The sequence below is a fragment of the Lactuca sativa genome, chromosome 3 (assembly GCF_002870075.4).
Source record: "Lactuca sativa cultivar Salinas chromosome 3, Lsat_Salinas_v11, whole genome shotgun sequence".
Lineage (NCBI taxonomy): Eukaryota > Viridiplantae > Streptophyta > Magnoliopsida > Asterales > Asteraceae > Lactuca > Lactuca sativa.
In genome coordinates this window covers 48,572,332-48,589,125 of record NC_056625.2, presented here as the reverse complement: position 1 = coordinate 48,589,125, position 16,794 = coordinate 48,572,332, and the positions used below count along the sequence as shown (strand labels likewise).

Here is a 16,794-nt window from a genome sequence, read left to right as displayed (position 1 = left end):
TTGGTTTGGTCTGGTCTGATTTTTTCTACTTTTTTTAACATAAACATTATTAATTAACTATAGTATAAATTGTATAAATATTCATTAATTGAAAATTGGTTTAAAAACAAACAAAATTAGATTAATTGTAAGTATTACTAGAAATGCATTGTTTATATCAACTATTATAAATCTTCAAATGGACTGTTTGTATATTCATTGGAGATTTGGCAATGATAATTTTTTTTAGGTCTTTCCCTAGCGGTATCAATATAAATATATATTTTAAGTGGCTGAGTGTGTAAAAGTCACGATGGATATATGTGTAGATTTAGAAGTAAGATTTGGTGTGTTTGATATTTGAAAAAAAAAACATTAAATAGAATAAAAATGGTTTATATATATATATATATATATATATATATATATATATATATATATATATATGTTCAAATGTTTTCAGTATCTATTGTGTGCATGTATGATTGATTCTAGACCAATCATTTTAGTTATTTTAAGAAAGTAATTAATGCATATTAAATGCTGAAAATGTAATTAATATCCATTATATCTTCAACATGTAATATGCATTAATTACTTTCTTAAAATAACTAAAATGATTAGTCTAGAATCAATCGTACATGCACACAATAGATAGTCAAAATAAAATAACCTAACCCTATATATATATATATATATATATATATATATATATATATATATATATATATATATATATATATATATATATATATATATATATATATATATAAACCATTTTTATTCTATTTAATGTTTTTTTTTTTGTTTTGTATAATTAACTTTATTTATTCAATAATGACCAGTTTTACCCCTAACTAGATGTATTATTTTTTAACTAACTAATTTGAGTATTTTTTTTTACTAAAGGGTTTGTAGCCCAATGTTGTGGAAATGTGTCCCTCTTCAAGTTGTGTTGAAGGTTCAAATCTCGTTGTGGACAAAAAAATAGATTTTAGGAGTAGGTTTAGTGGGTGGTGTGTTAGCCGTTCCAATGAAAAAAACTAATTTGAGCTTTACATGCCCCTAATTGTACTTAACCTTCAAAGATGTATCATCTTTTAACTAACAAATTTGTTTCGTTTTAAAATGAAACAAATAATATATTAGTCGTTGATTTAATATTACTTGTTTTAATTTTGGGCAATATAATATATTGATTTTATTGAATATTATTGTTAAATATGTTTCCTTTTTATAAATATTATATATGCTTAAAAAAAAGAAATTAGATAAAGGTGTTTTATTAAATATTTCAGTATAAATATAAGGGTAAATAGTCGTTGAGGGTTAGTGTGTATCAAACATGAAAGACATATAATATTGTATCATCTAGTATAATGCAACAAGCTTTCATTGTTGTCTAGCTGATCACGAACAACGAATATGAACACCACCTCAGTCCTCTTGTAATGCTAAGGAACAACGATTGTGGCCTCTCGTGCTGCCACCACACTCCACCCTTCTTTTCTTCTCTCTTGCAGGTCAAACCCACCACGACCACAATCACAATCAGGGAGTATATTAGATTTTCTGTGGAAGACAATGATGGTGAAGTGTATACACACCACGTTAACATAGTGTGTATACAAGAAGGCCTTACATCATGTGAGACTTAATGATATTGCACTGATGAAATGGTTTGGCAATGGCAAGTATAGATAATAATTATAGATTTACATCACCTTCAACATTAATAATCGACCATTTGAGGTTTTGAAAGTATCTAAACCTACAATAACAGGTAACAAGGATAAAAGTAGAATTAAAAAATAAATAAATAAATAAAAACTTTACACACCAAAAAGTAATGTTAGGATATAACCATATTTTTTTGAAAAACTTATTTTTTATGTCAATATCCCTTATGAAAAGCCAAAGCAATCAACAAACAAAAGACAAACAAGAGAATCTGTAAATACGAATTCAAACTAAAACATCCAAATGTGCAAGTTTACCAACATTACATAATTTAAGTGTACGAATCGAAATGAAATGAAACCAGAGAGCACCAAAAAAACGTGCCTCCCTTTTCAACTCCCAGCAGTGTACCTCTCTATACACAGAAGTCATCATACTGGTCAGAGTTGTTTTTGCTTTACTTAGATTACCACTACACTACCCTTGCCTTCAGAACAAACATTTAAAAAAAAAAAAAAAAACTCATACCACTTCCCATTTCAAATCAAGCCCACCACCGCCACCACCACAAAACACACATACAACACTTTTCATTACACATCAGTCATCCTCTTACTGATTCCTGCGCAACTTGACCACCGCTCCCTCTATGACCGGTCAACCCTGCAACCTGCATTGACCTCTGAGAAAAGTCAACCAGCATCTTCCTCTGATTACTATCCGTATGCGGAAGACTAGCCCGCAAAAGCTCCACGGGCATCTCCCGCCCGATAGCCCTTGCCGCCTCCGTGCTAGGCGGCACTTGCGTATACATGGCTTGCACTAAACTATCATACTTACTCAAACAATACTTAGTCAACAGCCCGAAAAACGCATCAAATGAAGCCTGCCACAGCATCGGGTTTTGCACACCACGGTTACTTAACAACTGCGTGGCCCGATCCAAAACCGCTTTCAGAATCACCGAAGCACCATCTCCAGCTGGACTCCGTAGCGGCCGAAGTGGCGGCTGCTCTGAAGAACACACAACCGCCGCTAGACAAGCGCTCAGAGAATTCAAATCCATTGCACTGATACATGTGGAAACTGTTTTCACTAAAGCGGTGGTGGTGGTCAGAGCTCCGGTGTCGGAAGGAAGACCGCCAAATAGGAAGCGTAAATGACGGAATATAGCCATGCATACTATCCGTGCAAGCTCACTGCTTGGTGATAAAAGTTGAAGGTATCTTGATATCAGTTTTCGGCCCTTAGGGAGAGAGACTAATCGTAAAAAGACGATATCGTCCTTAGAAGTCAACCCGACTGAGTTGTTAGTTTTCCCGAGTGGGTCAACGAGCTGAAGCGATGTAGCCAACCCTTCTAGAAGAATCTGCCTTCTTTGCCTCATTTGAGCTCCATTATCTTGAGAAAATTGCAGGAGGCGATCGATGTCGTCTACATCAAGAAGAAGACAAAGACAATCCTCGATTGTGATTCGGGCTGCAAGCATCGGTTCTTGTTCTAACGGTTTTTCAGATTTCTGATCGGAACCACCGCCGGAACCCGGAGGTGGTTCGACTTCAAGGAGAGGTGGCGGGCGGCGGATGAAGGTTAATGAAATCCTTCCATGAGAATCAATATTGACATGATGTGATTCTGTACTGTTACGCGAGGATCGAGAAGGCGAGTCTTTGAGATGAGAAGGGCAGAAACGGGATTTCGACTTGGAACTCGAGTCGGAAGATATTTTCGCGATACGGGCTTGGTGATAGTAATCGTCTATATACGGATCATTGCTGTGAGTTGCAGCATGTTGCATTCTTAAAACAGATTCAATCTCTTCAGAAGTCATGTATTTTGATTTAAATTGTACACGGAATTTATCGTTTTTCTGATTACCACTACCATCGGAGCCCTGGCGGGAGAGACGCCCGGAGTGTTTCTTTTGGGTGGATTTGGTTTTTGGTTCGTATTTAGTCAGATGCAATGGGCGTGAAGGAACCGGGCAGAGTTGGAGCGGGGAAAAAGGGCCGATAAGGTGTTGACCCGGGGGTATAAAATGGGGCGACAACGACCCGTTATGAAGAAGTTTCTGTTGAAACGTGTTGCTTAGTAATCCCGCATGATCCACATGTAACATATTATTGGTATTGGCCCAGTTGTTTTGGGCTTGGGCCTGAGCGTATCGGGAAAGGCCGGGAGGGATTATCTGGTTGTAACGGGAGAGGTTTAAGGGTAAGTGGGGATTGGTGATGGCGGATGAGAGGTTTAAGAGATGGGAATGCTGACGTGGCGAGGAGAGATTGGTTTGGGCAGGAGGAGGGACTAAAACGGGTTCGCTGAAGAACTGGTGTTGTTCTTGAGGGTATGATGAAGCTCTGTATAATGGCTTTGAATCTGAGTAGAGATGTGGTTGTGATGACCATTTGCGGGTCCCATGGTGGGTTTCAGTGTCAGAGATGTGATGGTCCAACCACTCGGGTAATTCTCTTTCTTGTAACCATTCAGAGGCAGATGAACCTGAAAATAGTTTACTTAATAAACTGTAGAAATGATGAGCATAATAAATAATTATAAACTGTAGATAATTTTAGACTCACTTTCCCTTGAAATAGAACCCGATCCTGATCCTCGGTCACCAATAACTCCAGGATGCCTAGGTCCACTAACTGATCTGTTTAACTGCAAAACACAATTCATATTTGATACTCCATACCATATTTACTTGGTTCCCATGAAATTATGAAATTCAAGGGTCAAACCACAAACTAAAAAGAAAATACAAGCAAATATGTGGTTGAAAGGAAGCTGACCTTTGAAAAAGTAGTTGACAGATCATCTAAATCTGATAGGGAACCAACCCCTGGTTCCTGTCAATAGAAAATGAACAAAGAACCAAAGTAAGTAAAAGCAAATTGCGTAATGATATATACTAATCAAGTGAAAATGAAAATCACACCAGAAACTGCAAAATGAATGGAAATATTGTAACCTGAAAAGCATACCTCTTCTCTATCAAACAAACGGTATTCATCATCACCTAGCCCGTTTAAAGGATTATCATCGTCTTCTTCAACCTCTAAACACCCGAAATCAGCCTTGTCTGAAAGATTTTGACCGAAAAAAGCATACTGTGATGCATCAAAGCGTTTGTCATCTGCATTATAAGTTAAAATGGATTAGGTACAGAAGAAAACCATGAGACAAGTCTTGATAATAGTTGCAGAAAACATGTATTTTTTCCCAATGAAATCCAAAGGAATAATCACTTTATGCACATATAAACTGCTGCTATATTATGTTATATGAATACGCACACCCTCGATATCATGATTAAAATCCATGTCCAATTTGTAAATTGCATCTGATATAGATGTATCTAGTTTTGTAGCTCCACATCTGTTAACTGTGATTCCTTCTTACATATACAAATTAAAAAAATTATTTACAACCACAACACTTATCACAAATCTAAAAGTAAAACGCAACCAATTTGACATCTAAAATTCAAAGTGAACTTTCTACGAACTGAGAGGGTAGTAACCTCTGGTACCCAAACACAAGTGTTATTCGAGATCTCATGCTTTTACAACACAAATTCAAAGAAACAAATCGCTTAAAAACACAGGTAATTCAAAGGAACAACATCAAACTGAGCACCGTCAAACGGCAAGTACCGAACCCAATGAACAATCAATAATCGGGCAATATATAAAATCAAAACCGACTAAGATCGAGATTCGTGGTTATCTAAAGGGAAGGATATCAGTTTACCTGATAAGGAAACCCCAATGATGCTGTTCAAGTCTTTACTACCAGATCTCTCCATACACGGCAATTGGGGAAGGGAAATTTAGGGTTTTGAGAGAAGAAACAGGGAATGGATCGAAGAGAAAAGAAGGAATCCCACCATCTAAAACGAGCACCAGAAAGATTGTTCTCATGTGATTGCGTCTGGAGTTGACGTTCTTCTACTACGCAAAGCTAAAAAGGAAGTAGCGTTACCACTTTCCGCTACTTGTATAATACAAAATGGATCTAAAAACTTACACCCCGCTCAAATGAAAATAAAAAAAAAAATAGTTGGAAATGAGATGAAAATAATAAAAATCTGTGTTTTTGAGTTTTATTGAAATAATTATGGGAAAATGACTTATTAAGGTAATTAACTATTTCAATTGTCCATATATAGGTAATGTTCTTTTTTTTTTGTACACATTAAGGTAACTAACTTGTTTTGTTTGTTCACATTTAGGTAATATGACCGGCTATCACCTGTTTTTGCTTATGTGGCATCCACCTGACATATGACTTGAATACACTGCACCTACGTGGCATGGTGCATATATGGAAAAATGACTTATTAAGGTAACTAACTATTTCAGTTGTTCATATATAGGTAATGTTGTTTTTTTTTTACACATTAAGGTAACTAACTTGTTCTGTTTGTTCGCATTTAGGTAATATGACCGGCTATCAACTGTTTTTGCTTATGTGGCATCCACCTGGCATATGACTTGAATACGTTGTACCTACGTGGCATGGTGCATATATTGTCTTCATTCGAGTACACTATAACTGTGTCATACGATTCCACCCCTAATTCTAAACCCTAGATAGATCGACGATGGCTTATTCTTCCTCATCTTATTCTTCAAAATGATAAGATGAATTTCAAGCTGATCATCCATGTGATTGCAGTTTACCATCTCGTGTGAAGATTTCAAGAACTCCTGCAACATATTCAACAATATTGATTTACCATCGAGTTTTGACAAACTCTAAATTTTCTTCCTGGGTTGTCAGGAGTTCTTGAAATCTTCACACGAGATGGTAAGCCACAATCACATGGATAATCAGCTTGAAATTCATCTTATCGTTTTGAAGAATAAGATGAGGAAGAAGAAACAAAACAAGTCATATGCCAGGTGGATGCCACGTAGGTGCAACGTATTCAAGTTATATGCCAGGTGGATGCCACATAAGCAAAAACAGTTGATAGCCGGTCATATTACCTAAATGTGAACAAATAGAACAAGTTAGTTACCTTAATGTGTACAAAAAAAAGAACATTACCTATATATGGACAACTGAAATAGTTAGTTACCTTAATAAGTCATTTTCCCATATATGCACCATGCCACGTAGGTGCAACGTATTCACGTCATATGCCAGGTGGATGCCACATAAGCAAAAACAGGTGATAGTCGGTCATATTACCTAAATGTGAACAAACAAAACAAGTTAGTTACCTTAATGTGTACAAAAAAAAAGAACATTAACTATATATGGACAACTGAAATAGTTAGTTACCTTAATAAGTCATTTTCCCATATATGCACCATGCCACGTAGGTGCAACGTATTCAAGTCATATGTCAGGTGGATGCCACATAAGCAAAAACAGGTGATAGCCGGTCATATTACCTAAATGTGAACAAACAAAACAAGTTAGTTACCTTAATGTGTACAAAAAAAAAGAACATTACCTATATATGGACAATTGAAATAGTTAGTTACCTTAATAAGTCATTTTCCCAATAATTATTTTCTCTTCTAACTTTCCTTTGGATTTGGAAGGATTTAGAAAGAAAAAACAAAATGTTTAATTTTTTTTTCATTTCTCTTCAATTCGGAAGCACAAAAGACAAATTTTTTGTTCTTCTTTTCTCTCATTCTTTTCCTTTCTCTTCTCTTTTTTTCTTTGCTACAACTCGGGGGCGAGGTGTAACACTCGTTTTGTTAGGAATAGTCGTTTTGTTAGAAATAGGAAGGGATAATAAATAAATATTAGATTAAATTTTACTTTGTTGTCGTAATTTTTGTTGTACGGTTTAATTATATTCATTACTAGTTGTAAGAACTATAGAAGGAATTAGGGTTTATGTTGGAGATCTGGATATGTTTCGGATCGTGTAAATATTTTTGGAACTGATATTTTTACCATATGTCTGGGTTGCAAGAAATTCAGCCTAGAATAATCCAAGAGCACACTAACAAATCTAGACACAAAAATTATAAGTCAAATTGCTAGATGGATTCTATGTTCGTCTAAAGAAAAAAAAAACTAATGATTTTCGTATATCTTCTCAAAGAGAAGAGCCATTTATTTATAATAAACGAGATTAGGGTTTGCCTCTTAGGGTTGGTTGTCATACAAATTATGAAGCTCATTAGCTCATATGTTAGTTCCAATCACATAAAATGTCATGGTGACACTAAAATCACCAACAAAAATATTGTATTATATGGATTTATTCAATATATATATATATATATATATATATATATATATATATATGTATATATATATATATATATATATATATATATATATATATATATATATATATATATATATATATATATATATATATAGAGTCAAGATCAAATAATAAGGAAATTTTTGGTAGGAAGGTAAGAAGTTTTTTTCTGTATATTTTTTTTGCGAACAAACAAAATGAATCATTAGATGATTCACAAGAAAAAAATTCTCAAAAAAACATCTCGATGATTCATTTATACAATGATTTTGTTGTTATTCACTAAAATTGTTACAAAAGTGAATTTTTTCTTAATTTACTTAAAAATGAACCATAAAGATGTTTTTTGGGGAATTTTTTCTTGTGAATCATCTTACAAATGAATCATCTAGTGATTCATTTTTTTTGTTCGTCAAAAAACATATGTAGAAAAAAAACTTCTTACCTTCCTACCAAAAAAAATTTCTTACTGGATCTATATCCTATATATATATATATATATATATATATATATATATATATATATATATATATATATATATATAGATATAGATCTAAAAATTTAGAAAGTTTGAATTTGTAAAGAAAAAAAGAAAAATATTAACTATTAAATTAAACTGTCTATTTTCTCTTTTAAATTTAAACAATAAAATTTGAATTAATGAATTTGATATACATTTATTTATTATTATATTTATTACATTTAATATCATATTGAATCTACTAAAATAAAAAAAAAATCACCAGAAACTGAAAAATAGATATAATTTAATCAAAAATTACCACAAAATAACATTTGACTTAATACATGAGAGAATAATAAGTGGCAGTAACTTTTATTTATTAGAATAGATTTTAATAAATTTTTAAAAATTTGACAATATGTTTCTTTTAAAAAGAATATTTTATCTTTTTATTTTTCTATTACACACACACACACATACATATATATATATATATATATATATATATATATATATATATATATATATTAAATATTTTTACATTTTATTCGCTTATATTTTATTTTATTTATTTATATTTTTCAACATAGATTAACTATAAATTTATTTATTTTAGTAAGATTAATATATATGCTAATCGAAATCTAGATCGGGTGTAACATTATGTTTATTAAATAAATAAATATATAAAATTAATAAATGAATAGTAGCCATAAAATCCATAATATTTAGTGAGGTGTTGGTTTCGGGGAGCCAAATGTTATAATTTGGATTATTTGGGGGTTAAAGTGTAATTCCTGAATTTAATTTGAAAAGGATTTTAAAAGTCAGGGTGTGTTTAGTAAATTATGGACTCATTATGAAAATATTTTTGAAGGCAAGGGCTAAAGGGTAAATTATGGATTTAAATTGAAAAAAAAATCTTGAAGAGAGGGTCTGAATGGTAAATATTGGAGTAGTTTTGAAAAAGATTTGATGGTGAGGGACCAAAACTAGATAAAAGAGCATAAGTTTGAAATGAATACGGGAGTTGAACCCAGTGAAGCAAGCTGCGTTCGTCGTTGTGCGAGTCATAAGCGGAAAAGGAGCTCTCGGTAAGGATCATCGCCACCCACATGTCCCTTCTTCTTTGTTCTTTCTGTGGCTTGACGTTGTGTACGTCGACTGGGGTTGACGGTGGCCTTTGGTCGCCGTTTCTTTTGTTTCCGTTCATCGCCTGCCACTCGAAGTGGCTGATTTGGGAGTGTTTCTGTGTTCAGATTGTAACATCCTGTTTCGGATTGTTTTGTGATTTAAGGCTCGTGGGTCGTAATCTGAATATGAGAAGGTTTTGAGATTTTGAAGGAGAAATGTTTAGGCCTTTTCGTGGATATAAAGTTCGGCGAAAACGGACATCGGGTGAGGAAGATATGACACTTGGAGGTTTTTGACATAAATGGTCCCTTAAGGAGAAAGGTTGGCATGGAAGACCATGCATGTGAAATGAAAGCACGTAGGTACGCCCAACGTAAGGCTGGGTTACGCCCAAGATATAAGGAAATGGTCGCGGGTGCTCCTTGGCGTACACCCAGCGTACGTCCAGAGTCCAGAAACCCTAAATTTAGGGTGTGCCACTATTTATAGAACATGATAGAGCAAACCCTAGCCTTCATGTTTGTTCTCTAACCTTAGAGAAGCACTGGAACGTCTCATATCTTCAACCTTGAGTGAATTAGTCTTCAACAGGGTTATCTTGGTGATGTAAGCTTGGGTTTTCAAAAGAAGAAGTTGGCAAGGAAGAACTTGGGAGCTTGGAGCTCATAGATCTGGAATACCATCATCATTTGGAGCTCTTTTGAGGTATAAAGTTCATAACTTTACTCAAGAATGCATAGATCTTGTGTAGTGAAGTTTTGGAGTTGTTTTGGTCCCAAATTTGGACCTTTATGTTGGAATCTTGTTTTGAGCTTAGGGTTGCCACCCTCAGAGCTAAAAGGGTCCCATAAGCAGTAAAGTTTCAATCTCGATGGTCCTAATGAGTTCATGCATGATATCTAGCCCTTGTTATGGAAGTATGTTGTTGCCTTTTGAGTTTGAGCTTATTTGGTGGATTGCAAGTCACCAAGATTATGACTTTAAGGATTAATAGGATGATAAGGACCTGGATCTGAAATTGCTGCCTCTGGAATGAAGTAATAAGCACGTAATGGGAAAAGGGCTTAACAGGAAGGTTACGTTGAGCGTACGTGCAGGTACGCCCAATGTACTCGCCATCGAGTCGGTACGCTTAGCGTACATAGGTGTACGCCCCGCGTAACTTGTCTGTGTTGGACTTTGTGTTTTGGGCCATGCTTTGGGCTGTTGGGCCATCAATAGTCTGAAGTTACGGGCCAAGGATATATTTGGGCTTGGGGTGAGGCCTATTGGAGGGAGTGGGCCCAGTTTAGCAAAGTGAGCCTTTATTGGGCTTGGGGAGTTTATCTAATGTTGGGCCTGCCATTTAGATTAAGAATTGGGCCTTGGTGGGCCTAATGGGTTTTAGATCATTTTTGGGCTGGTCAGTGGGCTATCTTTAGGCCTAATGAGTGGGAGTTGGACTTAGTCCCTAATTGGGGTAATTGTGGGCTTTGGCACAGAGTTAGAGAACGAAATATAGTGGCAGCATCACTAGAGATTGTTCATCATACAAGGTGAGTCTTCTCACTATACTTTACCTGGAGTGGTAATTATGTGTGACAGGAAGGTCGTATGTGCTTATATGTGATATTGATATATGTGATATGCTATGTTATGAGTTGCCTGGTTCGGACCGGAAGGTCGACAGGGCTTGGACCGGAAGGTCAACCGAGTTGGGCCAGAAGGTCAACAGAGTAGGACCGGAAGGTCAATAGAGTAGGACCGGAAGGTCAATAGAGCAGGACCAGAAGGTCATCATGGTAGGGCCGAAAGGTCTACCAGAGTTGTTGAGTCGGAAGGTCCACTGAGACACATTGGCCGGAAGGCATCATAGAGCTTTAGCCTCAAGTGGCTAATTTATATGCATGTGGTATTTTGGGAAACTCACTAAGCTTCGTGCTTACCGTGTTATGGGTTATGTGTTTCAGGTTTCTCAAGATCGCGGGACGGCACTAGCTTAATTATACACACCAGAGAAGAGTTATGTTTCGAGGATCCTGGATTAGTAATTAAACAACCATGGAGTTGTGTTTTGTAAATTGAATAAACGAGATTTTTATATGACACATTATGAAAAGTATGCGATTTGTAAATGAAAAATTGGTTTGAAAATTTACATCGTTACACAGATCGTGTTTACGAGTGTGTGTGTATGTGTGTGTTTGTTCGGTTGGGAATCAAGAGAATCAACCACTACCATCGTGAGGTTGTGGCTGTCACCCTCTACCACCTTCGGCCACCATGAGGGTGGTTGTGTGTGTGTGTTTATTGTGTATTTTAGGTGTGTGTTGGTGGTACTATGTTGTATGAGCAATGTTTTGGCCGGAAAAGCGACCACCACCACTGTGAGGTGGTAGCTGCCTCCGTGTTGCCGCCTTCTGCCGCCACCAGCAGCCGTGTTGGGTAGCAGTGTGCATTACGTGTGATTGGATTGCTTTTGGGATGCTTGGACATGATTTGTTCTAGAATCATTGTTGGATTAGGTGTCTAAGCCCATAACTATAATTGGTATGTACTTGAATTGATAGCAACACAGTCCTTTTGGGTTGCCCTCAAACCTAGCAACCGGACAAGGAAATTATGAAAGGAGAGATATTGATTTATTATAAGATTAATAAATTAATATAAATGATTTATTAAGATGTTAAAAGATTAATATATGGATTAGAAATCATAATGTTTAATTAATAGTTAGCCAGAAATTAATTAGAATTATTTTTGAGGTTAACTGTATTAATTATAAAGTGCAGGGACTAGTTTGCAATTATCTAATAGTTGAGTGGAAGGCTCCAGAACCTCCTTGGAAGGGGGTGGACGAAATCTATAGGGGAAACCCTAATGATTTCGTCCATAGGGGCTTGGATAAGGTGTAACGCCCGAGTTTCAGGGCTAAGCATTTTTGTCAATGTAATAGTCTAGGTCAACTCTTGTAACTCTTTTTGAAGTAATAAAGATGAAATATTTGAGTATTATGTGTGTTTATGTGCTTACTATTTAATTATAAATGTATAATTAATAAAGAATAAAAATGAGCGTCAAAATTAAAGTGTGAGATAAGCCCGATATCTTTATATAAAGTTGTAGTGGTCGAAACAAGGATTCCGGGGATATAAGGAACGCCGAAATCCGAGTTATAACGAAGAAGTTATGACCCGTCGAAGTTTCCCGACAGAACCGACACGATACCGGGAAGCATAAATAGTGAATTTACGATAGAGCGAGATTTAGCCTTAGCGATCTAAACGAAAGTCATAGAATATGTTAAACTAAGAAAATCAATAAAAAAACGCCAAAATCTGACTTCGTATGAAGAAGTTATGATTTTTCGTAGTGTCGGATTAGGAGTGTACAACCCGAAATTTGAATATTAGATCGAGTGATTTTTAGCCGACACGACCTAAACGAGAATCGAAGATCTCGTTAAAAGTAGCGTAATGAGAAAAAGATGGGCGAAAACGGATGTCGGATGAAGAAGTTATGAGGATTTAACGGACCAATCCTGTCCTGGCCCGTTAATAATATAAAATTTAAAATTGATTCAAAATTAGCCGACGGAGTCTAAACGAAAGTTGTAGAGTACGTTCCCACCTTCGCGTGGATATAAAGAACGTCAAAAACGGAGCTCGTATGTGGAAGATACGAAATTTTGAAGTTAGGACTCGAAAATGCGAAACCTGGTGCGAGACTGATGACGTGGCACGATCCCAGCCGTCGCTTGCGGCCCACGGTCCTCGCTTCGGATGATGACACCTGCCCTCACTGTACGCCTCGCGTCCGAAGTCTATACGCCCCGTGTACCCTCCGGTCTTATCCCTTCCGAATGCGAGACAGCTGGAGTCCATCTGGCAGCCTTATCCGAGCCACTACGCCCAGCGTAGGTCCGAGGTACGCCCAGTGTACCGAGGCCTCGCAGGCTATAAAAGGGTCCGAAGGCAGCCTTCATTTCCACACCAAAACTCACTCTCTCTCTAAAAACGTTCTCTCTCTAAGTGCTCTAAACACCCCTAAGCCCTAGATAAATCCCCTAGCACCCTAGGGAAGCCCCGAGGCTCCCGGAGTCCCGAGAAAAAGGAGTCTTTCGGTTTCGAAACGCTGCTCCAATTAAGTTCCGGTTTTCGATAAAATCCGCTGTAAGTGTGCTACGCTTACGTAATTTTTTATATATCTTTCAAATAATTATAGGAATGTTATTAGGTCCTCGAAATAATTATTTGGGCTATTATTATGAGTTATATTGAGTGTTATTAACGCTTATATAATAATAATAATAGTCAGACAATTAATTTGTTGCGGTTATCGTTAGACTAAACCCTAGTGATATCGATACTAGGGTTTATCGAAGGAATATCGTTTTGAGAGTATCGAAGCGCTGTCTGAGTGCTGAGTCACCACCTTTCAAGTGAGTGCATAGTTACTTTCAGCTTACACATAGATATGAAGTATTTTATATAAATTACGTGTTATGTGTGCATATTATCTGAATACTTGCTATCTATGCTGGATGAACATTGTTATACATGTTTTCAATGATTTAAACTGTATATGTATTTTATATCTACGAAAATGTTGGGGTAAAACATGGGTAGATGTAATAGATGATGTGTGATAAAATGATGAGAGGCCTCGATGTTGATGTTGTTGATTCTATCATCATAAGGGACCTAGCCTAAGGATCATCATCGGGTGTACTCCATCCCCCACATGGTTTCCTTTAGGACATTTATTGTTAAGGAATCCCCTTAGCAGTAGTGTCCATCCCGATGGTGATCCTTAGGCTAGGTCCCTTATGATAGGTGTTTAGGAACGTAAAGTGAGGATAACAGGAGCGGGTAATCGGGTTATTGTTGATTGATGAAATTAATAAACTTATTTATTGTGGGTTGAAAACCCTATGTGATCACCAGGCTCCCAAGCCTGACCCACTCAGTTTTATGTATTACAGGTAGTGGCGCTTGAGCATAGATATGATGTTTGGACGAGGGATTACGGATATAGGCCAGTAGATATGAAATAATGTAGTAAGGCTTATATTGTACTGTTTATGCTTTTGATCTGTACGAACATGACATCCCAAGTCTTTTAATGAAATACATTTCTATGGAAATGCTTTTGATAAATCTTTATCATATTTTGTTTTGGGACAAATTCCGTAACACTTTTATTTAAAATGTTACTCTGATTTTAAACAAAGCATAAACAAACCGGTCTTTTATGGCCGTGATTTTGGGGATGTCACATAAGGCCCTAAGCAAGGAGCATTAGGTTTTTTTTCCCTAAACCCTAGATCCCTCAGCTATATAAGGAGCCTCCTGGCTCACATTTTGGGCACTCCTTCTTTTGAAGAAACCCTAGGCCGAAAATTGCATACTCCCTCCCTCTCTCTCCTTCTAGTTTCCTTCTTGCTAGTTCTTGGGTGTGATTCTATTAGAGGCATTGCATTTGTGGTGCTAAGCTTCCAAGAAGATCAAGATCAAGATCAAGAGGATTGTCAATTGTTTGCTATAACAATTGAATGGTATGTAACTCCTAAACCCTAGTTGGTTATTTTCGTAAATAGCCTCTCTCCTCTAGGGTTCTTGTTTTGCAATTCAAAGTTATATGTTCAATAGTTAAAACATAGATCTAAAGTAGGTTGCATGTGAACTTAGGAATTGTTTTTCTAGTTTATTTGTTTTACCTAAAATCCATCAGTGGTATCAGAGCCATTGTTGTTTTGAATTGAATTGCTATAATAGTTGAATTGAAAATTAGGGTTTATAGCTATTAAACCCTAAAAGGCCAAAATTTTCGATTTCTAGGGTTTTTGGTTCAAAGGATCCTCGAAAAACCCTAGCCTCCATGAACCCTAATCGAAATTAGGGTTATGGTTTTGGAAACCCTAGCCGCCTCCCCTTGAAATTTCGAAATATGCTACCCCTTTTAGGGTTTCTTTGTTTTGGATAATAATTGCCTTATTGGATAATTGAAAAAAATAAGGAAATTATCCTATCCCCATATTTTCGAAATCTACAAGGGATATGGATTAGGATTAAATTAATTGTTTAATTTAATTAGATAATCCTTACAAGATTTAATTAATTAATTAAAAGTTAATTAATAGATAAATATTAAATCTAGTTATTTGGTTTATTTTTAAATTTGAAATTAATATCTTAATTTTCGAAATTTATATATAAACCCTAAATTTTTAAAAGTTTAAAACACATCTTATATATATTATAATTAAAAGTTAAATATTATATATGTATAAGATTATGGTCAGTCAAATCGCTAGTATGCCTCATTCATGAAGCTAATCTATAAGGGGGGGTATAAGGAAACTGCCTATAAAATGGTATTAGAATGGGTGTCCACTCTCACCCACCGCTTCCTTGATTAGTGGAGGGTCGTTAGCAGAACGGATTTGATAGGACAACTACATCTCATTAAAAGTATAATGTTATTAAAGAAAGTACTAGAACATTATTTTGCAAAATCCCAACTCTAGTTACTTTAGGAAAAATGTGAAAAGTATGCTGATCCATGAAATTGCACATTATGCTTTATTGGTCGTTAGTGGAGCGTGTGTGGATTACCAACACACTAATAGGCACTAATAAATAATAGTAATGGGTATCTCATAATTATCATGTTGATGGAGCATGTGTGGTTTATCGGCATATCAATAGTTAATGATAAAGACAATGAGGTTACCAGACACATTTGCATGGTTATTCACATCTAATTTGTGATCCTCGGTATCCCAGTCACAAATAGAAGAGCATAATCCGAGAATAAAACATGCCATTGAATAGTTCCAATGTATCTCAAAAGAATTAGGAATTTCACTTCGTTTATTTCGTCTAATGGTGGAATTGGTGAATCGTTATTCACCTACCTTTATGAAATTTAAACTTGGATCTCGGCATCCCATTTCTAAGTTGTAAATCTTCGTAGTTGGATCCTAACCTTGATATGATATCTTTGGGTTATTATATTGAGGTGTCTTGAAATCTAACTAAAATTATCTTTCTTTTCAGATGTCTACTCCTGGAAACACTTCTGCTTCATCCTCCAGCCACAACTTCTCTTTACTCAACATTTGCTCCAAAGTCGTTATGGATGGCTCAAACTATAACGATTGTGTAACGACCCAATTTTCACACCCAAAAATTTCATTTAAATTAAGTGGTTTGTAAAACATTTGTAGTAAAACATCATCCGATCATATCATTTCATAAAACATATCTCGTGTCTGAAACCCAAAAACATGAAAATAATAATAATGTCAGAGTA

General features: G+C 35.7%; 1 protein-coding gene across 1 annotated transcript; it reads right to left on the bottom strand.

Moving 5' to 3' along the window:
* Window positions 1–1,915: 1,915 nt before the first annotated feature.
* On the bottom strand, window positions 1,916–5,646 carry LOC111884452 (protein PAT1 homolog 1). Its single transcript, XM_023880778.3, has 5 exons — window positions 5,413–5,646; window positions 4,644–4,795; window positions 4,452–4,508; window positions 4,239–4,320; window positions 1,916–4,158 (listed from the first exon to the last, which is right to left on the bottom strand). The coding sequence occupies exons 1-5, from the start codon at window positions 5,465–5,467 to the stop codon at window positions 2,264–2,266; spliced, it is 2,241 nt and encodes a 746-aa protein (XP_023736546.1). The 5' UTR covers window positions 5,468–5,646; the 3' UTR covers window positions 1,916–2,263.
* Between the last annotated feature and the right edge of the window lie 11,148 nt (window positions 5,647–16,794).

What these genes read in the sequence shown, in the direction of transcription:
- LOC111884452 (XM_023880778.3), bottom strand. Translation starts at nt 5,467, where the DNA reads ATGGAGAGATCTGGTAGTAAAGACTTGAACAGCATCATTGGGGTTTCC. An exon ending in CATTGGGGTTTCCTTATCAG is followed by an intron (nt 4,796 to 5,412) that starts GTAAACTGATAT and finishes CTTATAATGCAG; the next exon opens with ATGACAAACGCTTTGATGCA. An exon ending in GGGTTCTATTTCAAGGGAAA is followed by an intron (nt 4,159 to 4,238) that starts GTGAGTCTAAAA and finishes AACTATTTTCAG; the next exon opens with GTTCATCTGCCTCTGAATGG.